The sequence below is a fragment of the Alosa sapidissima genome, chromosome 23, assembly GCF_018492685.1.
Source record: "Alosa sapidissima isolate fAloSap1 chromosome 23, fAloSap1.pri, whole genome shotgun sequence".
Taxonomy (NCBI): Eukaryota; Metazoa; Chordata; class Actinopteri; order Clupeiformes; family Clupeidae; genus Alosa; species Alosa sapidissima.
Genome location: NC_055979.1, coordinates 11,435,783 through 11,462,510, shown reverse-complemented (window position 1 = coordinate 11,462,510; position 26,728 = coordinate 11,435,783). Strand labels below are relative to the sequence as shown.

General features: G+C 39.7%; 3 protein-coding genes across 6 annotated transcripts in view; 1 reads left to right on the top strand and 2 right to left on the bottom strand.

Annotated features, from left to right (window-relative positions):
* LOC121698287 (probable ribonuclease ZC3H12C) overlaps window positions 1-2,700 on the bottom strand; it is a 29,902-nt gene extending 27,202 nt beyond the window's left edge. Inside the window, exon 1 of the mRNA XM_042080249.1 lies at window positions 2,153-2,700. The gene's annotated coding sequence lies outside the window, so the exon portion shown is untranslated. The remainder of the gene's footprint in view (window positions 1-2,152) is intronic.
* Window positions 2,701-2,779: 79 nt separating this feature from the next.
* ankrd10a (ankyrin repeat domain 10a) lies at window positions 2,780-25,462 on the bottom strand. 2 transcript variants are annotated; one of them, XM_042080283.1, is made up of 6 exons: window positions 25,071-25,462; window positions 23,009-23,161; window positions 18,897-18,988; window positions 6,394-6,638; window positions 5,741-5,830; window positions 2,780-3,849 (listed from the first exon to the last, which is right to left on the bottom strand). In XM_042080283.1, the coding sequence occupies exons 1-6, from the start codon at window positions 25,269-25,271 to the stop codon at window positions 3,431-3,433; spliced, it is 1,200 nt and encodes a 399-aa protein (XP_041936217.1). In that variant the 5' UTR covers window positions 25,272-25,462; the 3' UTR covers window positions 2,780-3,430. The 2 variants fall into 2 exon arrangements, with proteins under 2 accessions (XP_041936217.1, XP_041936218.1); XM_042080284.1 differs by having other exon boundaries at window positions 2,780-3,846.
* Window positions 25,463-26,527: 1,065 nt separating this feature from the next.
* The window catches only part of LOC121698297 (heat shock transcription factor 2 binding protein), a 7,665-nt gene continuing 7,464 nt past the window's right edge, over window positions 26,528-26,728 (top strand). Inside the window, exon 1 of one of the 3 annotated variants that reach the window (XM_042080286.1) lies at window positions 26,528-26,676. In XM_042080286.1, the coding sequence (XP_041936220.1) occupies window positions 26,623-26,676 (54 nt within the window). In that variant the 5' untranslated portion in view covers window positions 26,528-26,622. The remainder of the gene's footprint in view (window positions 26,677-26,728) is intronic. The other 2 variants (XM_042080287.1, XM_042080288.1) reach the window with 2 other exon arrangements.

Sequence of the window (26,728 nt, the reverse complement as noted above, 5' to 3'; positions counted from 1 at the left end):
GGAAACAGGTCTGGTTTTGATGCAGTGCCATCTGAGGTCCAAAAGACCATGGCCATCCAATTTGTTTTTCAGCTCTTTCCCTTGTTTGCAAAGATTTCTCTGGATATCTCTGAATGTTCTAATGGTATTATATCCTGTAGATTAACTCCCCAAATACTTCACAATTTAATCTTATGAAACATTAAAATCATTTGTGCACACAGGTTTACACAGAGTGATGAATACCCCTACATCTTTACTTCTAAGGGACCCTGCCTCTCTGAGATGCTCTTTTTCATAACCAATCGTGTTGACAGTTACCCTAATTAGTTGTGAAATATTTCTCCTTTTGTTTTCTTTATCATTCCACAACTTTTCCAGCATTTTGTTACCCCCGTCCCAACTTTTTTTAAAACATGTTTCTGGTATCAAATTCGAAATTAACATATTTTCCATGAAATAGTCAAATTTGTCATTTTCAACACTTGATATGTTGTCGGTGTCATTTTGCAACTAAATATGAGTTTAAGAGAGTTGCAAATTATTACATTCTGTTTTTATTCACATTTTACACAATGTCCCAACTTTTTCTGTTTTGGGGTTGTAGATAGATAGATAGATAGATAGGATAGGATAAATAGGATACTTCATTCATTCATTCGTTGTCTCTGTACTCTGCACAACGACAATAAAGTTGAATCTAATCATCCCGAGGGAAATTCTAGTCTATTCTCTGCTTAAACTATCCAAACTTAAAGACCAGTCCATGTAGGAAGGCTGTCACAATAGGATAGAGCTACAAAACATCACCAAAATATGTTCAGACAAGGACATACAACATATTTAAATGTGCTATACAATCAAAAACAACTGCTGCAAGTCTTCAAACAGTTATGTAATTCTGAAGACATAATACGAATATTATCCAATGTTTCTGTGCAATATACACAAAATTTCAATCTTTCTGGTCTAATAATGCATTACATGTCTAAAATGCAACATGTAAAAAATAAATGCATTCAAACACATAAACACACACACACAGCCAAAAGGAGTAGGCTAAGTGATACTTTTCATTGTGCTGTTTTTTATTTGAAACTTAGCCTACTGGTATTTAGGCCTAGGGCAACTGAGGGCAGGGTTGGCAACTTCGTAATGTAACAACCTAATCGTTGGTCTCAATATGCAAATCGTCGCTGCTTCTTTTGGTAAATGCCTTGAGCTCTGCCAACACCTCACTGCAAGGCCCTAGGATAGAAGAATCTTAGGTCACACAGCCAACCGTGGGGAGTGGGATACTTTGAGTGTGCACACAACTATATCATTAAAAAGCGACCGAGAGGAGAACAATAGCCCTCAGGCAAACGGCAGTGATTTAAAGTAGAAAGTGTGGCTCTGCCGTCCACCACACAATGGGCTCACAAAGGCAGTTACCCTTTCTGGATAACTGCCATCTGCTCGGCACAGACGCACGCGCGCGAACACACCCACAAAAGCCGCGTTTCATCCCTCTCATTATCTCTCGCTCCCCCTCCCTGCGTCTCTAACTGAAGACAAGTCACTTAAAATTTCACGAAACAGGTGCAGTGTAGGCTACTCCCCCTGCAACTGGATAGGTTTTGAATAGTTTGCCCCCCCAAAAAAACCTTCAAAGGCAAAAGAATCACCAATAGCTGAACCTGCCACTCCACAGTGTAGCCTTTTCTATAAATACATGTAGCCTACATTGTGTCTCTCAAAATCATGCTAACTCACCCCGTTATGCACATCCTCACTATAAATAGGAGTCAACGTTAATCTTGGCGTCTCGCTGCGAACTTGGGCCTACTCAAAATCAACAGCACCACTAGACAGTAAATAATGTTGGGCTTAGCGGTTTTCCCGAAACGTGTGTTGGTTATACCTATGTTCATGCAAAACGGCATTATTTGATATATTATTTACAAACAGACCTGACTGAGCTTTAGCTACAGTTGCTAAACCAGCAGGCTCGTGCTACAAATGTAGCCAAATGCCGTGGCTAAGTCAGCCAACGAAACACGAATGGCCGCAATGGAAGCATTCGACACCCTTCAGTCTCGCAATGCAAGGTTAATTTCACAAGGTATTTTCCAGTGTTATGCAAATTCACACATTTATTGGCATAAAGATAATAGACCCTTGTGCTACGTACCGTAGACTGCATCTCCGGATGCTGGCGTACTATATGCTGTGACACGCTTCCCTTACCAATTTGCCATTGCTCCCCCCACGAAATGTGAAGGGAAGGGAAGCCGGTAGCCCTGTTGCAACTGACTGCTTAACCAGCGCTATGGGCCGATACATGCACTTGTCAGTGCAAGGTGAAGATCGACTGTGCCCGAGGTAGGCTACACCTGATACGCTTTTCACATAGGGGATTTTTTTAAATAGTTTATAGCAATACTTGTGTAATTAATGTGACCAAGAAAAACGATTAAGAGCCGGGAAAATATCTTATCTATCCATATGGAGACAAAAAACAAACAACAAAAAACGGCCAAGCGTAGCTTAAATGTAATTTTATGTAGGCTAATTTAGGCTACCCAGCACACACGCTTGTCTCCGACTAGCGGCAATTTTAACAATCAATAACAATCTTATATTCACTTGCCACTTATTTTAAAAGTGCACTACACCGAACTCAAAAAGTATTTTTTTGTTTCCATGACCAAAACGAGGATCAAAAGAGACTCATTTCTGTGTGACGTGCATTCTGCTTGTTGCCCAAGAACATCAGAATACTTATCGAGCAAGTTTGGAACAAAGAGAATAGACATTGTTTTGTTATTACAAAGTAGAGTAATTTATAACAAAGCAATGTTGCAGTTTTTTTTCTTTACATGACCCTTACACAAAAACTGTTTTACAGTTAATGTCCACTCGGCACATAACAATTGAACCAATTTTACTACAGTACAAAAATGGAGCTTTAGAGCCACAATACATAAAAAAAACAGGCACAAAAACTACTACATCCTTTAACATAAGTCAAATTAAATTACTTCTCATGAACAACATTCAAATTCTCAAAGAACATTTGACACCACTCATTTCCCTAGATTACATGCTTACATGTTAATGCTTGACCACATAGGATCCCAATTAAATTCAGTTAAACAAACACACACACACTTTGAAGAAATGTAGGATACAGAACACAGAAAAAATATTACTCTAAGCAACATAAACAAAAATACAAAAATGTAAAATAGTTCTGCCCTTGTGTTATCATGAATTGCACCATTTCCCCCGTTGATTGGTTTACTATAGCTGGTAAGTAGGGAAGGTAACCTATTCCAGCCATGGCGAAAGCAACCGTTCTAAACAGTTAAGGCTGATGGTGATGGGCCACCACTGACATGAAACACACACATACACTCACAACACACCACATACACATGTACGATCTTATCCCTTGTCCATCCCTCCTCTATGATACATGGTAAAGCTGCATGGTGCTCAGGAGTGCCTGGTTGTACTTCCGCTCCACCTTCATGGTGCGGGAGTGTTCCACACGGCTGCTGGCGTCCTCAAGGTCTTCTGCCGTGTCCCCGAAACCATGATAGTGGCCGTAGTGCAGGTGATCCCCAAAATCGCTCGCGAAGGTGCCGTTAAGGCTACCCCAGGACGGACGGTGGCTGACACAGCTGCTGGGGCTGCCAGTGAGGTGCAGGGAGCCGCACATGTCTGCAGGGTTGGGGTGGTGGGTTGGCGTTACGCCACTGTCGGAGGAAGCCAGGTGTCCGTTCTTAGGTGGTAGGTTGGTGTGAAGGACCCCATTGGAGGTGGAGTTCGGGGGAGGTGGCGTGTGACCGTTCATCAAAGATTGGGTGATGGTGGCGCCACCTGCTGTCCAAAACGAGATGGTGAAACAAGGCAAGGTCACCATCACATTGTACAATTGTAACACATGCAGCTTATTGACCTTTTCAAATGTCAATTTGAGCAAAAAATCATATTAGGCTGAGGCATAGGTGAACCACCCTTGCCTTATTCAATTTGAATTTTGTTTTGCACGTCATGTTGGTCATCAATTGTCATTGATAATGATCAAGTTCTCTTTAGCAAACCCAATAGATAGAGATATTCCAGTCTGTTAAATTTAAAATATACACCTTGAAATATTGCATCACCACTGCCAGCTCACCAAAGGGTCAAAGATCAAAATATCAGGCACCATTTGTAAGTTCTAATGTGGAACAGTGTTGTATCCAGTAATAATGAAGAAGTCGTCTCCTTTAGAAAACCAAAAGATAGATATACAGGGACTTCCCAAACCATCTGGGGGGGGGCTACTTGGCATACTCACATGACAAGTGCAAGTGGTGATTTCTCTCAGACAGATATCCATGGAATTGTACACAAAAACAAGGAATCATAGCAAGACACTAGTTCTAGCTAACCTCTGACAACTACAAGCTAACTATATAGCAACCTTATACCAAATACACCAAACTGAGATACTACCGTTACATACTCAAGACAGAGTCAATATTGCTTCAAATGGCAGATCATTTAATTTCGACACAAAGTTGTAATGCATTTGACAACCCATCACCAAAGATATTCATGAATATATATATGATTACAATGGCCTGGGACATCCCCAAAACCACATCACATAAACTCAGAAATGTTAACAAATTGATGATCTATGACCTCCTATCTCAACACTTCCTTCAGCAACACAGTACAAAGCATGTCTAATGCTGTTTTTGTATTCATTCTCAAAAAAGGTTATTTACACAATATTTTTGCAAGGAATATCTACATGTTTGAAGTACGATCAGAAAAAATGCACACGCCATAAACTTTACATGGTGTAAATTACAAACAAAGAAAAATGTGCATGTGTACGATTCACTTTAAGAAACGGAGGGAAGTTTTTAAAACTTAAATATCTTTAAAGGAAACTAAATTGGTAGTAGAACAGCATGCCCCATGCAGGTATTTGAGCATGTTGGCTCGATCTCCCTACATTGAAGTTCTATGGGTTTCATTCTTAACTTAAATGGTAAATTGCACTCTTCATGCTGTTACGTCGTGTACAATGCACAGCTCATGGGAAGACCGACACAATCGAATGAATGGAACTTGACCGTGCAAAACAAAATTCAGGTTTTTGTTAAGTTTGTGTAAAGGCCAGGGGCATTTCTTAGCACCAACTGCCAACTCAGAAATGCCTGAGACATCTCCAAATATTTTACCAAACAAACAGACATCATGTATAAAGCACAGACCTCAAAAGTCCATACTATTATACATGTAGTTGATCGTCATGCAAGAGTGCAATACGAAAAATGCAACACAAAGTACAAACCAAAGATAGTAAGTAAATCAAAGCAAAGGTCATCTGAATAGGAAAGAACACATTTTCTTGGAGCTTCAGAGTACCCAATATCTGATCTCCAAAGACGCAATACGGAATAGTTTTGAAAAAATGTTTCATGTTCATGAGGAAAAAGTTCATGGTAACTCTACCATACAAACTGTCAACTGGTCTATGTATAAAAAAAAAAAACATATTTTTTTCTAAACATGTGTAAAGTCACCAGGGCCTGATTGATAGACTGGGGTGGGAAAGGCTGTTACAGGTAGGCATATGAGAGCGTGCATGGCCAACGAGCTTGCTCGGCTTTGAACTCCGGCTTTTTGGAGGCAGGAGTGGGGCTCTCCGTAGCCACCTGGTCCATTTGGCTCTCAAGGCCATTCAGCGCCACGGCAACAGGCCCAGTCCCACCTGAACTAGCATCTGGCACCGGCTCCTCCACATGCATGCTCTCCATCTCCTCGGCTGCACCGTTGGCCAATTTCAGGGGAAGGTCCATATCTGTGGACAAGAGAGGCAGTCGGAATGTGAAGCTGAGGAATACGCATTATGTAATTAAGGTGGTTTTTCACAAACAGTTCTTTTTTCATTCCGATTAAACTATTCCGAATAAAAAATGTCATGTCATCCGTTTACATGGGGCACGTTCTATTCTGATCAAGTGCTTAAAAAGACTGGACAATCTTTGATCAGAATAGCCGCTGCTGCCTTGAGAAGCTACAGCAGGCAACCTGATTGACCGTATACATGGCTGTTCAATCGGAATAAGAGCAAGTTAATAATGGAAACTGAAGAGTACCATTAGCCGTTTCAAGATAATTGGGTCTCCTGCGGTGGTGAAGTTTTGGAACAAACTAAAAGGTTTTAGAGCAGCGCGCTCTAGAATGTTTGGTGCAAACCACAACTTACTCACCGTCAATGGTTTCAGTTATTACCACATGAAATGGCAAGATTATAAAATGACCACATGAAATGGCAAGATTATAAAAATGTTTTAAATAAAATAATTTCCACAAGAGACCAAGTTGAAATTGATCAATTACATAATTTCAAACGAAACTCACCTCCTGTCCTTGCCTTCTTGAAATGATTATTCTCATCGCAGTCAAGCAACCTCTTTCTATTGGCTATGCCCCCGAGAGCTTGGTGGGGGTGATGGGCTCCGTTCAGGAAGCCATTGGTGCCGTTGGTGTGGAGGCCGTTGAGCTGAATGAACTGATTTTGGGCGTTGGAGAGGAGATGGGCGCATTCCTGGAAGCCCTGCGTGTGGGCCAGATCAGCTGCCGTCTGACCGTTGGCATTCCGCAAACTGCCAAATGGAGAAAGCAACCAGTTAGCATCAAAGGCAATATTGATTGTGTGCACTCAACACAGAAGGAAAAGAAAAAACAGACAATCAACCAAAAAACTGTGACTGACGAGACAAAAACCAATCAACTGTGACTGACAAGCTGTCAAGATCACTGGATCCCTTGTGCTCAGATCTGACACTGGAACATAGCTTTTTATTTGGGGCCAAAGATGACCCGTGAGTTAAGACTGCACTAGGAGGAGGTGAACACTGTGGATCAGAAAGTAGCTGTTTGATGTCAAAAGTAAAATGGTTGACAATAAATATGTAAACCAAGCAAGCTACATTAATATAGAGCAGTTAGCAATAAACACTAATTCAGTGCCTACGAAAAAAGTGTCTTTAAAATTGTGTGATTTAAAATAGCTCCAATTAATTTTCTAAAGTGCAACTGACATGAGAGAAAAAACGAAGTAGCCCAACTTAAAGAAAAGCTCATCTCTACATAGGAGCAGGTTTGTGGTCAGTTGTTAATTTTGTGTAAGTCATGTAGACTAAAAGGACATTCAGTACAGCTTTGCTATTTGTAATACAGGTCCAGCTTCTACCACTAGAGAGCATCTAAGCTCTTCAAATGAATCTGTGTAGCAATAACGTCAGGATTGAAACTCCTTCCACAAACACATATAGTACTGCAAAAATAGTTTTACATTGGTCAGAAGGTCAATGCAAGGTCTTAATTTACTTGTGACATCTTGCATGCAAGTTTAACATTTGAAGACTGAGGTTAAAATCTTCAACCCATGTCAATCTTACAGTAAATGTTTTTATAATTTGAGTTTTTACCTCTGATACGGGCAAGAATTCAAGAAATCTAAAACTGTTTTAACTGTTCATGTATGGACTAGAAAGGAACCCTCTGTTGTTCAAGTTAGAAAAATACTTTCAGTTCTCAAAATGTCACCACGTATCATGTCAGTTGCCCTTCAGGTTGATTTTGTGCTTTCTTTAGCTCTTAAAAAAAGGTTGGCACTAGAGAAACAACCCAGCTCTCAGGAATATACAATCCCCAAATGTCATCACCTCCCACTGCAGTGTCTAGTCTCTGCTAGGAATTCATGAATGAGAAACCACACACGGGTTTCAGCAATATCCCAAACTAAACTTTAAGAACCCCCACCCCCTTCAATTTACTTAACAGGAGAGAAGCTATTCTTCTTTATAAACCTCAATCAGATAAAACCCTATTCAAATTAGACTTCCCTTCTGCTCCTTCCTGCCTACATCAAATGTTGCACTTTGGAATTCCTTCTATGGCAATAGGCTTCAAACTTGCTCTGCAGGAAAGCCCATAGCAGAGGTTTGCCTTCTAAGTATGCCAAATGCCAAACCGTACCAGGAGGATGGCAGGCATATTTGTGCCATAATATTTCAAATGATGTACTGACACTCAACTTTCCACATGTGGAGAGAAATATCCTTCCACAAAAAGCACTGGTGGAAAATCTGGCCCAGTTCAGTTTTTTTGCCACAGTGGACTTTCTCTAAGGTTTTCTCTGGTCTATGTTGCAGTCACACCCAATCTCGCTTACCCATCCAAGCTTGGGTAAAAAATGAAAGTGAATGGGTTTAGAGATTTAGTTTAGTTTGCTGAACAACGGTGGATTTGAGCATTCATGAATTCAATATACTACCTACTAAGTGCAACACCTTTCTCTCTTTCCTCTTGAATAAAATCACACTGAATGACTTATTCTACACAGGACAAAGTAACAACATGGAACCCATTGCTAAGCAGACGAACACAGAGCGTACCCTTTAGACAGATACAAAGGAAATTACATAACAGGCTTGCATACCCATTATTTTTCTTTTAAAAAATTAAATGCTTCCAGTTGAATTACAAAAGGCTCTTTGTATTTGGATATGACTGAAAAGACCTACTGTGCTAGCAAATCTGGATAATGATGCCTGCTTGAAATGCCAGACAATCTGTGGACGCACTTGTACATCCAAATTGTGGAAAATGGCAATGAGTGCTCAAATGACAATTTCGACTTGATACTTGTGTTTCAACTAGAAATGCACCTCAATAGCACTTTTAAAAGAATTAATTAAAAAAAGCAATTCATGAACGGCACTAAATAGTGCATTACCACCAGCTGGCTGGTAAGTGACACTTAAGCGCAGCTTCTCGGGAATCCTTTTGGAAAAAATCATCCAAAAAGCCATTATCCAATCCTTAAATTTAAGTCAAAAAAGGCTGATACAACCGTTTTCAAATCATTCCCTCCAGCTGGCAAAGCAAAACATATTGTTCTTATAAATGTAATTTTCATCTCAACTAAAGCAGGATTTACAGTTTAAAGATAAATAAATTCATTACAACATAAGTTGAAAACATTAACTATATAGATTTTTATTTTTATTTGTTTGGCAATGGTAAACAGTGCACAACCAACAGACAAACATTATTATGATCAGGCACAGAAATGAAGGCACAGGAGGTTCTTCCCTTCCATTTAATTATGTGATCATATTAAACTAGATTCACCATTTTAGTCTGAGAGGAAGCATTTAATTTTTTTCAACCCAAATCCTGGAATGCTTTGCTTTGCCATTTTAAGTACTCATTCTCTGTAGATCCCTGTCTAATTCCTCACAAACTGCTAACTCTGCCCTATCAACCTAAGATTAGTGCTGGGCCTATCAGTTTATTCAATGGTTAGTTGACAAAAAAGCCCTACATAACACATTAAGCTACAGTAAAATCTCAAACAATGATTAAAAAGTGCTTTAAGCAAAGCATGCAGGTCTAAAAACAACAAAAAATATATAATGAATGACTGAGCTCCTAAAATTTAAAACCAATCACCGCAAGGAAATACCTCGACTGTTTGCCCGTGTGTAGATAGGGAAGGAAGCGATAGTGAGAACTCTCCTATAGCCAGAACAGTAGCACTGGCTGAAGCACTTGCTGCAGATTGTTCAGTTGTTTTTGGATTGTTCCACCCTTTCTGGGACTACTTGAGAAAATCAAGCCATGTTCAAATTCAATAGCTGCAAAACATTAAGATGTGTAGGGGAATTTGTGGTTCATGGCAATTAATGCTTATCAGTAAATACTCAAAAGGTCAACTTCATGGCGACCTTTTCATATGCTGCTTTCCATGAAAAAGTCACTTCAAAATCAGGTTGATCATAAAAATATCTGGACATTCAGGTACAGGAAGAGAGACATTCCAAACAATTAGGGCAGTAATGTGACAAAAAATCCTACAGACATTGAGACAATTTGTTAGTATGATGGATTAGAGTTCCAGGAAACCTACTCTTTCTCTAATATGCAAGAATTTACATTCTTACAATGTACTTAAATGTACAAGAAATAACAGAATTTAAATACATCTTTGTTTTGATGCAATGTCAAAATTGTCTATGCGCCGAGTTGCCCAGATATCCACTTATGTCAACATGCTAAGCAGTCCACTATCATTTCATAATACCACTTAGTACCTTGAGACACTAGAGAGTCATTGTATCCCAAACAGCAAGGCAAGGCAAGGCAAGGTTGCCATCACGGACATAAACCCACACCATCAGTAATGGGGTTTTCAATTGCCAAAATCCCCTTCCAGAAGCTAAAATAATTGTTTATGGAGCAATGGAAAGTTCAATTAAGAAATACATAAATAAAAACTACAGTGCCTGAATCCATTTACACGGTGCCAGGGTGAATTTATGAACGGACCATAACTACAGCACTCCTGTAGCTAGGGTCATCAGTAGGCTAACAACAAGGAACTCTGTGGCAAGCCGATCGGTTGATATTACTGGCTATCCTATCTGTTGCTATTAAACAAAGACGGGTTGGTCTGTCACATTAAGATCAATTGATGTTGATGGAGACACTAATGGTAGCCTAGACCAGTGGTTCTTAAGTGGTCTGACTTTGGGACCCACCATTTCCTATGTTCATAAAGTCGCGACCCATTAACGTTCAAGCCAATGGATATGGTAAACTACATGGTAAGATAAGCGAAGTGCCTGTAGGCCTACTTGTTTGGCATTAGCCTACATTTGTGAAGTCTTCAACTCTAGAACCTTTCAAAGTACTCGACAGGTATGACTGACAGGGGTGCCTTGTTTCCATGTGGCATTTTTTCCTCAGTTTAAGTGAATCCATATCCAAGCCTACTGTAGGCTACTTCAAATATACAGAATAGCAGCCTACTTGCGTTTACCACTAAAATGATGTCTAACATTGTCTATGTCCATGGCAATGACTGATATGTAGGCTATGAATAAAGTTTATCAAAATAAAGGTCCAACATTAGATCTGATAAGGTAACATTTTAAATTGCTGATTTTTTAATTTATTTTTAATCACAAGCTGTGCGACCCACTTTTGGGTCCCGACCCACCAAGAAACACTGGCCTAGACGTCTTTCAATTATACAAAATGTTTTTTTGCTACATAAGTAAGCCTGAGCCCCTGTTGTTGGCCAAACATTTTGGGAGATGAGGGAGGGGTGTACACACACCGTAATAAACTGCCCTCAAGCTGAAATTATTTAGCTCACTAGCCGACAGTTAGTCAGGCTTACATAATATACAGCTCTTTGAAGAAACATAATCCTACTTCTTATCCTTAGCTTTTAACATCATTAAACGGATAAAGCGCTATTAATTTAGTAGGATTATTGATTACGGGTGATTCCAACTTCACCCTCTCTTCCTTTTTCTAAGTTGAACTGATCATAACTATGATTTGACACAATCTTGATTGAAATTACACAAACACACATCTCTCTACCATCTGCATTATTGAAGAGAATATAAAAAAAAAAATGTACAAATAACGCTTCCCGAACCAGTCAATCATATGAAATAAGATTTGTTTTCTTCTATTTAACACAACCACCGTTTTTATACAAACTGTTAAAAACGCCTCCAACTCTTGTGTGGATCACATAGCTATAATTCAGTGCATAAATATGTCTACTAAGATTTACTGAAGCTTATCATTTTAAACAATTTTTTGTTCTGTCTAAGGCAGGGGTGGGCAAACTTTTTGGCTCAAGCCCCGCCCCCCCCCCCCGCCCCCCCCCCCAATTATATTATATAATAATAATAAAAAAAGATTACTCAAGGATCTGAAACTGCTCTTCATTAGCTTTGTCTACAGGGGTCTAACCACTCAAAATTCAGACAGACCATAATGGTAAAGAGGTAGTTTGATCAAAAAAATCATACCAAGACATTTTGGTCATTTAATTGATTTATAAAGAGGCAAACTACAGCCTTTTGCCAAACTACTCCTTTACCATCATCAGTCCTAATAAACATTCATTGTCCAAAACTCACTACAGTGCTACAGGATTTATGACCAGCGTGTCTCCATCAAGAAAAATACCACATATCTAGAGGCATAAGGCGTGGAAATCTAAAGTTCGCCACCACTGACCAAATCAGTACTCTTAGGCTATAGCATTTTAGTCTCAGGATAAGCATGTGTCGTCTTTGGCCACAACATGGTAAACACTTCCAGGAAGATCTGGGTAAAGTCACTCATTTTGAAAGCTATTTGCATGATTTGATTAGTGGATAACATGCATTTAAACTTTACAAAGAGTTTGGCGAATTAATATACAAGTGTGAAAATACTGGAGCTACTTCATAAGTGTGAAAATAACCTAGTTATTATTACACGTTCTAAAGAACGCATGACAATGGGAAATTCAACCAAGCAGTGGTATAATTATTTGCACTAAGGAACTTCCACATTAAAGATGCTCTGACAGATGCACATTTCATCATTAAATTTGCAGGCTGAAAAGATACCACAAGGTTTAGGCTACACATTGATTTTGCAACATTTCTTCAGCTATGTTGAATGCGAGCTACAAATGGGGCTGCATTTCTTTTCTTCACTCTAAAGAAAAACACAACCTGATTCTGATTTACCGGGATATTGGGAACCTTGTTAACATACCCTAGTCCATCATACATGCCATGGATGGACGCCGGTAACAACATGAAATGTAGCTTTTTGTGACAAAAATTATTATTATTTGGATAAACCACTGTTGCGCAGTTTATACACAATATGTCTAACAGAGACAGTAAGAATTAGACAAGCATTTGAAATGCCAGTACCTAACAACAAAATATATCAAGAAAACCTCCAAAGTTTAACACACTGGACCATGTAAATAGACCGTGTGGTCTTTCAGCTGAGCATTTATTGGAACAATGTTCCTAAACAACTAGCCAGTATTTAATATCCTACTACACCAATTAGACAAAAACACTTGCTCACTTATATTCACCCGTCGTCTCTGGACAGCTGGTGAAACTCAGCCGTTGTGTGTAACATGTGGAAAAGCTAAGACTCATCCAAAGTGGTGGGCTACATTTCCAACAGTAAATTGAATCTATTGTTGCCAAGACACGATGACCACAGAGGAGATATTTAACCTATGAGGCCAAATCTGACGGCAAAGGTCTGATTTACTGACAGTCAGACAGCGTTCAGTAAGCACTAAATTACCAATTACCCATAGCCTCCAAGATATAGCCAAACACAATTTAAAGCGATAGCGGGGATACGTCACTTCTGTTGATGTTTAAACAAAACAGAGAGCTAGCTCACTACTCCCTCCCGTGCAATTAAAACTCTCCTAAACGCGCAACTCGTCGGTTATTGGTTGAAACACTTATTTTGCCTTTGAGTGGGTTGCCAAGCCTTGTTGGTAGCAATTGTTTTTGTGTACAGATCTCGGAGCCTAGGCTGCCTACAGAGACGTGTTTTTTTGACGGCCTGCTTATGGGGCAGACAGCTAGCGGATCGTTAGGAAAGATTAGATGAATGTGATCATTTATGTTTGGGCCTGAAATCGCTGATACAACCTTTAACCTTAAAAGGTGCCATGTGTAAGAATTGAGGTAAAAATATCCAAAAAATGAGCTACACGCATCAAAAGAATGAGAAGAAATAAGGGCGATGATGTCATTAAAAAAATGACAAGGTATAGTGCTGCAGAGATATCAACCTGAATTAGCATGCTAAATTACTAGCCACAGCCCGACAGGTGTCATAATACCAGTTTCGGCCATGGGAGGCGGTATGCAGGCAACATAACCGCCAGCCAAACTGCAATACACGTGTCTCGGTTGTTACTCTAGGGTAGACCAACTAACTTTCTGAAGGTATACTGCCCCCATCTTTTATGGAATGTGGAATATGAATTGATTTTTTGCCGGACATTACACATGGCACCTTTAAAGTACTGTGTTAAAAAATTGTGTTTGTTCATAGAACCAAAGCTTTTGTATCAAAATGACTGCATTTGGTAAGTCCATTCTATGTCAAACCCAATCAAGTTATGGTACTGTATGTATTTTAGACCTTTAAAGTATTCCTAGCAATAGATAGGTGGAAACACTCCAAAATAAGGTGCCATAATAAATAGCAAACTAGTAATTACCTAACCCTTTGTTAATATGTTAATTGTTGCTAAAATATCTATTTGGCACAAGTTAAGTTTTTAACATCATTAATTTAATATTAGTTGTTTGCATAAAATCTGTATGTTAATGTTTTAACAAATCTATTAACTAATATTGTATTAATATATGTTAATAGTTAACTAAATATATTTTTGGCACTAATTAACAGTTATTTCTTACATCATTTAAATGTTAAATGTTTATTTACGAACTATATGCTAATATAAAAGTTAATGACATTTTATTTATCTAGCTTTTCTGATTAGCTTTGTGGATAATTTATGGAATTTATGGTTTATGGCTTTATGGTCTCGTGGGGTGTATAAGGCACCCAGTGTTTCCCACAGAATTGGATTCAATTTGTGGCGGTAGCTGAATTGGACAAGGGGGGGGGGGGGGGCATCGTCTTGGTAGTGTATAGGTCTAATTGAGTGCCTGTCACTTTAGGGAACCCTTGCAAATTGCAATTGTAACACAGTTTAAAGGCTGATGTGTGGATGCAATTCATAATGTTTTCTACATAGTTAAAGGAGAATTCCGGTGTGATATTGACCTAAAGTGTATTGAAACATGATACCGAGTGTGAACGTATGTCTCATAGCCCATCTCGACTTGTCCCCTGCACTCCAAAATCTGGCGCTAGTTAGCCGATGCTACCAACAGCTTTTTCAATAGTGGTGCTTCGGCATCGGGCTAGCCATGCAAATAAATCACTGTTTTACACCCATTTACGAGGCTCAATGTATCTCCACACTTAATTGGTAGACTTCCGAGGGCTCTGACATTTAAAACGAGACATTGAGAACTTTGAAAAAGCACTGGTAGTTTACTTACAAGACGATTTATACAGACAGTATCTTCACGAAGTTTAGCGTTTGCAGCCATCTTGAATTTAGTCACGATAAGTCGAGCAACGAGTAAGAATGAACAGGTCAGATTCCAAAAATAATTCAGTGGAAATGCATGGATTCCAGTTGCTGCTACTGGAAGAAACTGGAATCCATGCATTTCCACTGAATTATTTTTGGAATCTGATCCCTTATCATACCTGTTCATTCTTTAGTCAGACTTTAAATATGCAATTTTATTTAATTTCATGATTTTTTTTATTTTCATACTTGATCGTACAGACAAGTGCGTAGTCTCTTTGGAAAGCCCCACTTCTTCTCTGTCATAAAATAAAGGTTTTATCTCATTGTGATGAACAGTCGCGGAGCAATGTAACAGAGACAAAAGGGTGTGTTTTTTGACGCACTTTGCGGGTTAAATTAAATTACATTAAATTAAACATAGAATATTTATGTGTGGCGGCCGATTTTTATTGTGTGGCGCCCCGCCACAGATTAGTCAATGTATGGGAAACACTGGGCACCCTACTGCCAGTGGTTGGTTGTGTGAAAGTTTGCGCTCCTCGTCTTCCACTTCATCCTTATTGGATACCTCTGTGGTTGGCTGTCCTGTAATTGGTGACTCTCTGTCTAGTGTTTGAAAGTAGTGTACTCTTTGCCTTTGGAAGTACTATTTGGTTGCTGCTTGAATTTGGTGAAATTCAGGGGAGGGGGGTGTAACAGAGTTAGAAGTGTAGTTTAGTGTTTGTATTCACCGTCTGACAAGTTATATATTACTAATATATTAATAAAGCTTAACCAACTTTATTATAAGGGTCCCCCATACTGATAGTTATATATTACTAATATATTAATTAAGCTTAACCAACTTTATTATAAGGGGCCCCACGCTTATAGCTATATACTACTAATATATTAATTAAGCTTAACCAACTTTATTGCAAGCGGTTCCGGCGCCGACAACAGTGGCAGCATGTCAAGGTAGCTCCGTGTTTTTTTCTTGAATTTCCCCATGGGGATCAATAAAGTATCTATCTATTGTAAGGGTCCTATGGAGAGCGGTTCATATTGGGATAGGCAGAAGCACAGTATATAGTATAGTTTGCAAATAAACATTTAACATTTAAATGATGCAAGAAATAACTTAATTAGTGCCAAAAAGACATTTAGTTAACTATACATATTAACACATATTAATACAATATTAGTTAATAGATTTGCTAAAACATTAACATACAGATTTTATGCAAACAACTAATATTTAATTAATGATTAAAAAACTATTAACTTGTGCCAAATAGATATGTTAGTAACAATTAACAAATATTAACAAAGGGTTAGGTAATTACTAGTTTGCTATTTATTATGGCACCTTATTATGGAGTGTTACCAGATAGTGTATAGTGATTCCAGCAAACCTGTGTGCAGAATTATTAGGCAAATGAGTATTTCGACCACATCATCCTTTTCATACATGTTGTCCTACTCCAAGCCGTATAGGCTTGAAAGCCAACTACCAATTAAGTAAATCAAGTGGTGTGCATCTCTGTAATGAGAAGGGGTGTGGCCTAATGACATCCAACACCCTATATAAGGTGTGCTTAATTATTAGGCAACTTCTTTTCCTTTGGCAAAATGGGTCAGAAAAGAGATTTGACAGACTCTGAAAATTGTCAGATGTCTTTCAGAAGGGTGCAGCAGTTTGGAAATTGCCAAGCTTTTGAAGCGGGATCATCGCACAATCAAGAGGTTCATGGCAAATAGCCAACAGGGGCGCAAGAAGCGTGTTGAAAAAAGAAGACTCAAAATAACTCCCCATGAATTGAGAAGGATCAAGCGTGAAGCTGCCAGGAAGCCATTAGCCACCAGTTGTGCCATATTTCAGAGCTGCAACATGTCTGGAGTGCCGAGAAGCACAAGGTGCTCAATACTCAGGGACCTGGCCAAGGTAAGGAAAGCCGAAAAAAGGCCACCTTTGAACAAGACACACAAGACAAAACGTCAAGTTTGGGCCAAGAAATATCTGAAGACTGATTTCTCCAAGGTGTTTTGGTCTGATGAAATGAGAGTGAGTCTTGATGGGCCAGATAGATGGGCACGTGGCTGGATCAGTAAAGGGCAGCAAGTTCCTTATCGACTCAGACGCCAGCAAGGCGGAGGTGGGGTACTGGTATGGGCTGGAATCAAAGATGAGCTTTTGGGACCTTTTCGGGTTGATGGAGTCAAGATCAACTCCCAGACCTACTGCCAGTTTCTGGAAGACACCTTCTTCAAGCAGTGGTACAAGAAGAAGTCGCAATCATTCAAGAAAAACATGATATTCATGCAGGACAATGCTCCGTCACACGCATCAAAATACACCACAGCGTGGCTGGCCAGAAAAGGTCTAAAAGGAGAAAAAATAATGACATGGCCCCCTTGTTCACCTGATCTGAACCCCATCGAGAACCTGTGGTCCTTCATGAAATGTGAGATCTACAGGGAGGGAAAACAGTACACCTCTCTGAACAGTGTCTGGGAGGCTGTGGTGGCTGCTGCACGCAATGTGAATCGCAAACAGATCAAGACACTGACAGAATCTATGGATGGAAGGCTTTTGAGCGTCATGGTGAAGAAAGGTGGCTATATTGGTCACTGATTTGTTTCTTTTTTGTTTTTGAATGTCGCAAATGTTTATTTCTGAATTTTGAGTTGTTATATTGGTTTACCTGGTGAAAATAAACAAGTGAGATGGGTATATATTTGTTTTTTATTACGTTGCCTAATAATTCTGCACAGTAATATTTACCTGCACACACAGACATCCTCATAAAATGGCCAAATCTAAAAAAAAAAAAAAACATCAAAAATCCAAATTCCAAAAATATGAAACTTTGATATTAAGGAGTCTTTTGGGTTGATTGAAAACACAATTGTGGCCCAATAATAAAAATAATCCTCAAAAATACAACTTGCCTAATAATTCTGCACACAGTGTATGCACCTACCCATTTGTCTCCAAAAAAACCTGTCTGGCCAGTGATTACTAAAAGTGAAATTGAATATCTACAATTAAACATTTAACACCCATTCGAGTCGCTTAAGCTTATAGTAAGAATAAACCATTTAATTACTTTGAGTTGTCCCTGTGGCATAAGTGGTTTGAATACCTGCCATGAGCAAACGATGAAATGTGCATGTGTCTGTCTTCTTTTTTTGGACTTACAAAAGGTTAATCTCAACACAGGCTAAACAACAGTGAGCTATTAGAACAGGACAATCATTTTAATATAAGTAAATTAATAAAATCAGTTCAGACAAAATAAAATAAAAAATTATAAAAATATCACTTAAACCAGAGTAAGGAACCCCTTTAACATAACTTTTAAATAATGGTGGCATCAGAAAGAGTTTAGAAAGAAGGAGCAAAACATTTTGTCAAGTATGTCTGTAGAGGGTCAGCTCTTATAAGTTATACATAAAACCAAGTTGTCCCATTTCCATCCTACATTTCAACATTTAAACTGGCTTGGGGACACCTGAACAATCAGACTTGTAGAAATAAACAGAAATGAAACCCACCATTGAATAGGTTGCAAGCCATCTGCCCATACAGGCTGTGAGATTTAATCAAATTTCTAACTCAGGGACTGAAATTAGCACTAGATACTAACTGGTAGAATATCAAAGTGGTTGGTAGATTTAAGACACAAAATAATAATTTACTAATATTGAGTATGTGGCTGGTGAATATCAACAGTATCCTGTCAATTTCTGGTAGACATTTACATCTTAGAAGCTCAAATTTAACCTCCGACTCAATCAAGGCCGACTTGGTTGCTTCTTGGAGGATCATTAAAGGGGTTCCTTCACCCTCTGAAAACAGTCTAACTTAACGCTGCTGTTTTAAGAGAGCATGTTTCGTGCGAGTACTTACTCTGGCTTGGCCCCGTGCAGCAGCAGGGCCGTGACGCACTCCATACTACCTGCCCGAGCTGCCTTGTGGGTGGGGGTCTCACCCACGTAATCCTGCAGACAGACAGACAGACACTTAGTGTGATTAAAGAGGGGAAAAACAAAATTGCTTTTTTGCATATCACCCACTATGTAAAAGAAAATTAAAAGAAGATAGTGTGCATACCCTGGGTGAAAAATGTAGCATTTTTTAAATTTTAGTAACTCTAATGACTGACTGTTTGCCGTTTCAATGAACTGGACGTCTTGACAGCAAAAACCTTTAGGAGAGGAAAGAAAACACTGTCATTTTGAAACTTTGTGTTCTTGCTTCCTGTCGCGTTTCAGGGGTCTGGGTCTCTACAGCAGACCCACTGAACTCTGAGCCTGGTAGTTCTCTCTAGAGGTCTGGAGAATGTTTCCTGAATATGGAGCATTCAGGAGGAAATCTTTCTCTGTGTGCTTAGATCTAGTGCATTCTACACGAATGTAGGTCAAAGAACACAGTCCAGGCATAATCAGCCGTGATGCAGCAGACATGATGTGACGTGTGGTGTGTCTGTGTGTGTGTGTGTGTGACGTGTGGTGTGTCTGTGTGTGTGTGAGAGAGAGCGTAGACAACAGCCATGCTCTCAGTAACAGAGTTGCGTCACAAGCCTAATTTGCCCTGGGGTCACATTTAAGTGGAGCAAGCCCTGACCTACACTGACTCGCCGACTGATTCACAGCCTCCCCTCTCCCCCTCTCTCTCTGCCTCTTGCCCTCCAACTGCTGCTGCTTTTCAGTAATCCCATCTGCGTATTTCTAAGATGATATCAACACACAAATGAATAGTGAAGGTAGGACTCATGCCTGTTTTGCTAATAAACTAGATGTACCGCAGAGCGGTACAAAATATGACCGCCGCCCAGTCCAGCACATGTTTTCCACAAAAATAAGTCATGCTGAAAGGCATATATGATTCTGTCTCACTGAATTGCATTATGCACACTCAATTCTCACTCTGGTATCTGCTAGACAACAAGTACCAAAACATGATTAGTTCATAGATTTCACATGTAATATACATTTTATACAACCCCACCCCCATTTTGCCTGTTCATAATTCTGAGAAATTCTTGAATTGTGTGCATGTACATGTTTATGTTTATGTGTGGGTGGGTGGGTGTGTGTGCGTGTGTTGGGGGTCCAGAGGGGAAATGTTTTGTGTGTTTCTGTGGTAACATTTTAATTCTTATGATTAATATTGTCAATTAAAAGTTTGTATGTTTTAGTATTTGCACACTCATTACATAGCACACATTGCACACATTTAGTCTGCTGTCAGGGAAAATGTCTTGGAGAGTATCTCCAGGCCTGTAGATGGCACCCTGGGAGGGAGGGATGGGGATGGGGGCAGGTACCATATAGCTGGCAGAGAAGAAGGAATTTTGAATGCCAGTGTGCAACACCTGAACCTTGCCTTGTCCGTTCTCTTTGTATTTTAAGGTATGTGTCATTTTATTCTTAATGTTGCCATCTAAGGTTATTTTGTAGAAATTGCTGGTTAATGTGTTGAATGATCCTGATATGATTCTTATTAAATTGAAGTAAATGTTGATTCAAGCAAATGTATGTTTGCCACCATTAACCATGTGGCCATGGCTTTTTAGTGAGGTTACAAAGGAATGAATTGGTTGCTAAATGTTGTGTTTATTCTCACCACATGCATATTCTTATGAAAGGGGTTAATGCTGTAAATGTGTGTGTTAATTTAATGTTGAGTGTGTTTGAACATTGTTAAACATGTTTGAATATTTAAGTATTTATATTTAATGTTGAGTGTGTCTGAACATTGTTGGACATGTTTGAATAGTTGAGTATTGATGCTTAAAGTATTTTAACTAATAAATGGAATGCCAGTGTGCAACACCTGAACCTTGCCTTGTCCGTTCTCTTTGTATTTTAAGATCAAGCAAGAGAACGTGGTTGTGCCGTGCCCCAAGCTCCCCTAGACTTGGAGGCCGGTAATACGTGCATGTGCATGTGCTTGTGTGTTTGCCTGTTTATGTGCCCGTGTGTGTGCATGTGCATGCATGCGTATATGTCTACTGTGTGAATGTGTCATACGTAGGATTACTGTGAATGTTTGTGTGTATGTGTGTGTGTATCTGTTTATGCACAGGTGTGCATATGGAATGGGTTTACATGACCCCTGGAGGCAAACATACGCAAAACATTGGTCATCCTAGGCCCTACGGTTCTCAAGATATTCACAGAAAACTGTGTCTGCCCTACCCTCCTTTCGGGGGGTCCAGTCCAGCGGGGGGGCTTCAGATCAAAACGAAAAGCAATGGTTCCATGCTATCCATGTGGGGTTACATGCCCATCAAGTTTCGTGTACCCCGGTCTTTCAGTGTCCCGGGAATCCTTGTTGGTGTACGGTCACTAAATGTACACATACATTATTTTATTGTAAGGCCCCCCATGAACGAAAGTCCACGAAACTTGGCATGCATTCGGAGGGTGTCATAATGATCCTACACTTTCAATTTCGTGCAGTTTTGACCATGTCAGCCAGAGATATTGTGATGAAAACACCTAATGTTTTGCTTTTTAATTTAACTAGGTGGCGCTATACATGAAATGAGTGGTTATGGAATTGGTTGACATGGCCCTTTGAGATCAACATACAAAAAAAAAATGGTCCTCCTAAACCCTACGGTTCTCAAGATATTCACAGAAAACTGTGTCTGCCCTACCCTCCTTTCGGGGGGTCCAGTCCAGCGGGGGGGCTACAGATCAAAACGAAAACAGGAGGTTCCATGCTATCCATGTGGGGTTACATGCCCACCAAGTTTCGTGTACCCCGGTCTTACAGTGTCCCGGGAATCCTTGACGGAAATTTGGACATGCGAAAAAAAAATCTGACTAAACCTATATGACCGCCGCTTCACTGCGCGGCGGTCATAATAATAATATTTTAAGGCAATTAATAAAATGTGATTACAACTCATGGCACTGAGCATGGGTAAACAAAGTGCCCTGTGAATTCTGGAACACAAGATGTAAGTCCCTTTGACAACATAATCTGATTCCCAGTGCTTCCAGCATATGTACACTGCTTAGAGCAACGGTGCTAGGTTAATACAATTGAATTTGGTTCTACTTGAGTAATTTAAGCATTTTCGAGAACCTTTGAATACTTCCAGAACGCTTCAATCAAGAACAAATCCCTGCCTCCTGTAGAACATCTGAGCTCAGCTGGTACTAAAGACCTGACAGCATGGTAGAGGCGCGGATAGGGGGCTTGGACAGTGATGAGGACGGGTTGCGAATTGCAAATCCACCAATCACAGCAGTCCTTCTGCGCTTATCCCACTGACCTCGTTGAGTGGGCCGGGGTCGCTAGGTTCAGATCCCCCTCTGCATGTTGCTAATCCATAGCATGACACATAGGAAGTAGAGGACACGCTTGGATATTCAATGTCACACGGACACAGGGGGCATGTGGTGTTCCACTGACAGCATCAATAGCACCTTTGAAAACCCTGGTACTATGAGCGTTGAAATTAACACTAGAAATGTGCTATGACAGTGGGCTCTGTCATGGGAAATGGCAGCCTTCCCTCATAACAAACACATTTTTAAAAATAAATATATATATAAAACACACACACACACACACACACACACACACACACACACACACACACCTCATTTACTATGCCATGTTTACTCCCAAGAAAAGTATAAACTTCTAACAATCCAACACACCTAACATGCACTTACCATACAATTCCCTTGTGCTCGCCTTCTACCACTATCTCCATTGATCCAAAAAAAAAAAGCCAAAATATATGCTTTAAAAAAAAAAAAAAAAAAACTTCTGCAAGCTCATCCTCTGGTAGTAGCATTTATTGTTGAATTTGCTACCTAAGGTCTCCCTGGCATAGTAACATTAATTGTTGTAGCAATTATTGTCACCTAAGCTCTCCTCTGCATTGTAAATTGAATGTCATTCCTCATTCTGTAAGGAAAAGCATCTGAAAGTGTCTGTGTCTGCTAAGTGAATACATGTAAATGTAATATTTTGAAACACAAGAGGCACGCCACCTGTCTGTTGATGTCGGCTCCAGACTGCAGAAGCCACAGCAGGCATTCAGGGTGGCCTCCAAAAGCAGCAATATGGGCAGGCGTCTGGGCAAAGCGTGTCGTCACTGCGTTCACCTCGCAGCCAACCTGCACAAGACGCCGCACACACTCCAGCTGTGTGGAGGACAGAGGCGGTTTAGGATACAGTAGGAAAAACTGCAGTTAGCTATCAGTTAGGAAAACAAAGATTTTTTTTTTAATTAAAAATAAAAAACATTAATACTTAGAATATCCATATGGTCATGACTATGGAATAGAATACTCCATATGTCTTAATGGTCATTATTCCATTAGGCTGCCAGTCTTATGACATGTCATTTTCTATGTTTTTGATATGTTGCTGAGTAGATCATAAACAGCAAAGAAAAGTGATTGATAATGACTGACTGACTATTATTGTGTTACATGCTTCAAATGTAAAGCACTTTGAGCTGCATTCTGTGTATGAAAGGTGCTATACAAATAAAGATTATTATTATTATTATTATTATTATTCCACTGCCAAATTTTAGTTCAGATATGTTATTGCTCATTCACTGCCACACAGTGTGATTAAACCGTAGTGATACTTTCACCAACTGTTATTGGAATATAAATGGGCATGGCCAAATTATACCCGCCCAACAGCCTCAGCCAGCCTGACTGGAGACGACGCTCACACTTTCCTCTGACATAAACCACAAAGACAGGGACTTCTGCCAACTCCCTCCTACTTCAAACCACTAATGTTGGGCGACCTAAAGACCACATTGGTCACATGTTCAGTGGTAGGGCCGACATTTATGCATTCCCCCTTTCTATGTGTAAAGGATAAGCAGCAGCAGGTCGATCAAAGGGTTTAAGACAAAGATTCATTTCACAGATTAGGCTACACCTATAGGGCAAGTTAAAGCTGACATTAATCCACTTGAGCTGCAGTTAGCTTCACAATTCAGAGGCTATTTTCAGTGGTTCTTTCCCAGCTAAACAAGATAGATAGATAGATAGAATGATAGATACTTTATTGATCCCTAGGGGAAATTGAATCCTCCTGTCTGTGTTTCAAGAACCCCCATCACCTGCCACATTAACCATAACAAACGATACTGAGTAGTTAAAATAGAGTAAACATATATTTTATATACAAAATCCAATTCTAATGCAATTTGCAAGTCCCTTAAATTAATACTGCATTTCCTTAGTATGTATTTACATATTTCTTTATTTACAGGTGAGATACACTTGGATGTTTCACGCCACCACTACGAGTTTGAAAGGGATTGGAATGTGAGGATTAAGGAACGGTAAAATGTCAAACTACAATTCCTTGTATTATCTTTTAAAATATGATTTTGGCGCGTTTTATGCCATTGGCTGTCCTTTGGCCAATAAATGATTGCGTACTAGGAGCGGGGTGATAAGCGCTCAACGTAGCCTAGCCTACGCGCCGCCTGCGCACTGCATTTGGTGGAGCTAGACGGGTACTTTCCAAAATTATTCATAAAGTAAAACCCTCCCATACTTGGTCCATTTATATAACGTTGCATGAACACTTTATCTATACACATGAACAGTAACCACAATAGAAGTTGGGTTTTTGTTTTCGCGACGACACTGACTTTGATAAAATACATATCATGCACTGATATATTCCTCGAATTCGTAACTTGCGTTAAATGTTGACTGAGAATAAAAGACAGAAAATTCCCAACGCATCTTGAACATCATGTCGTTAAAAATCTCTGCCTCGTGATATTCCGTTGATATACATCTATACTTATACAATACATCGCATACAAAGACCGCACATGCCAGAAAGTATTGCCTTAATACATTTATATCTAGAACAAACATCTTTTGTGTATCAATATCTTGAGTCACATTGCTTTCTTTTGTTAGTTGAAGCGACCCTGGTAGCTAATAAACGTTAGCCAAGTTAGCAATGTCAGTAACTGAAACTTGGCTAACGCAGTTTGCCCATTCAGTCATTCACCAGCCCGCAGTAAATCAGCGTGATATCTGACTTAGAACGAACGCATCTTACCTTCCCGAAATGTGCTGCCCAATGAATGGGTGTCCAACCGTAAAAAGAGTCTTCAGCGACCAAGTCCGCCTGGTTTGTGGCGCACTGTAGCAGCGAACACAAGGCACCAACGTCCCCATCCCTGCAGGCGCGGTGGAGAGGAAAACGATTGTTGAGGACCTCATCGTTTGAAAATCCAAATTCGATGCCCACCGACATCATTTTGTGCCTCAAATTGTCTGGAAAAATATAAAAGAGCGCCTAAATTGTAGTGAGGACACCCGTGGAGCTATTGTTGAAGGAAATCCAAATGTGCGAGCACCATTTGACGAGAATGGACACATACAAAGACACACCGGGCGCACACCCTCAAAGTGTAACTTCAGTGGTAACATGACAAACCCGAACAGGAGTGTCTGGACTGGAGACACGGATTTGGCGGTCTATGCTACGGACTGGAAACATGTAAAATCCGGGATGGAGTTTTGAAACAAGGATTTCTAATTGTTAAGTAGGCCCAGAGAATGTCTAGTAGGAAGTAGGCCTAGCCCTTGCCCATAGGTGTATCTAGGGCTTATCCTAACCTACAGAATACAGTTTAATGCTGGGGTTATTGTTGTTGGTTAAATGTTTATAAACCTGATTGACCTACATTTATAATATATATATATTTTACCTTTACCCCTGATTGACCTACATTTATAATATATATATGTTTTACCTTTACCCTTTACCAACTGCAGGCTATGTGTAGCCTCTTCATATTGGGTCTGAAATGGGGGTCCATCAGAGCTCTCTATCTCCATCAGCGCTCTCTATCTAGGCGTATTGTTTCTAGCAAGCCTTTGTAAGCGCAAACTGTGCTGTTGGTCTGCAGTGTTGTCCAAGCTGTGAGCTAATAACAGTAGCAGCACTAACATGTAGATGGTGATGGTGGGGTGATAGAAAAACTGAATGAACATGATATGCACACGAAGCACCTAGCTTCAAAGGGCACAATACCACTGATGTTGGTGGTCTGCAACATTTTGCAAGAATTTTAACACATTTTAAAGCCATTTCAGACCAAAGCTATTGCTTCTTTCTTAGAAAAAAACATTGGCCATATAGCTTGACCCTGACCCTGCCAAAGTGTCCTTGAGCCAGACAATAAACTCCAAACGACTCCCAATGTTCTGGTTGGTGCATGGCAGCCTCATTAGCAGCCTCTGCCATCACTGTATGAATGTGTGAGTGAATGAATGTTACTCTGCAAAGTGCTTCAAGTGCTTGAAGGAGTAGAAAAGTCCTATATAGGCTAAATGCTTTCCATTTACCATTTAACATAAATGTCAACCTTCAATTGAAGGGAGGTTCTAAATCTTAATTTTATTTTGGAAAATAGACTATTTGGGGGATATTTCCTCTACTCTACTCTCAAGTAAGGTTAATTTGTTGTAGAATGTGTAATTTGCAGATTATGTCCACCAGAGGGCGTAATGAGCCGCAGGTCTTCAAACAGTTGCTTACTATTTTGCGAAAACCAGAGAAATTTTGATAGGGCTCTGCTAAAACCCATGAAACCTCAACACAAATGACAATGAAAGCATCTGAAACCAAAATACCCACGGTTTTTCCAAGGACGGAGGTAATAGATCTTACATCGGTGACATTATGTGTCCTATCTGTATTTTTATCTA

What these genes read in the sequence shown, in the direction of transcription:
- ankrd10a (XM_042080283.1), bottom strand. Translation starts at nt 25,271, where the DNA reads ATGATGTCGGTGGGCATCGAATTTGGATTTTCAAACGATGAGGTCCTC. An exon ending in GGGCAGCACATTTCGGGAAG is followed by an intron (nt 23,162 to 25,070) that starts GTAAGATGCGTT and finishes TCCTCCACACAG; the next exon opens with CTGGAGTGTGTGCGGCGTCT. An exon ending in CAAGAAGGCAAGGACAGGAG is followed by an intron (nt 5,831 to 6,393) that starts GTGAGTTTCGTT and finishes TCTTGTCCACAG; the next exon opens with ATATGGACCTTCCCCTGAAA.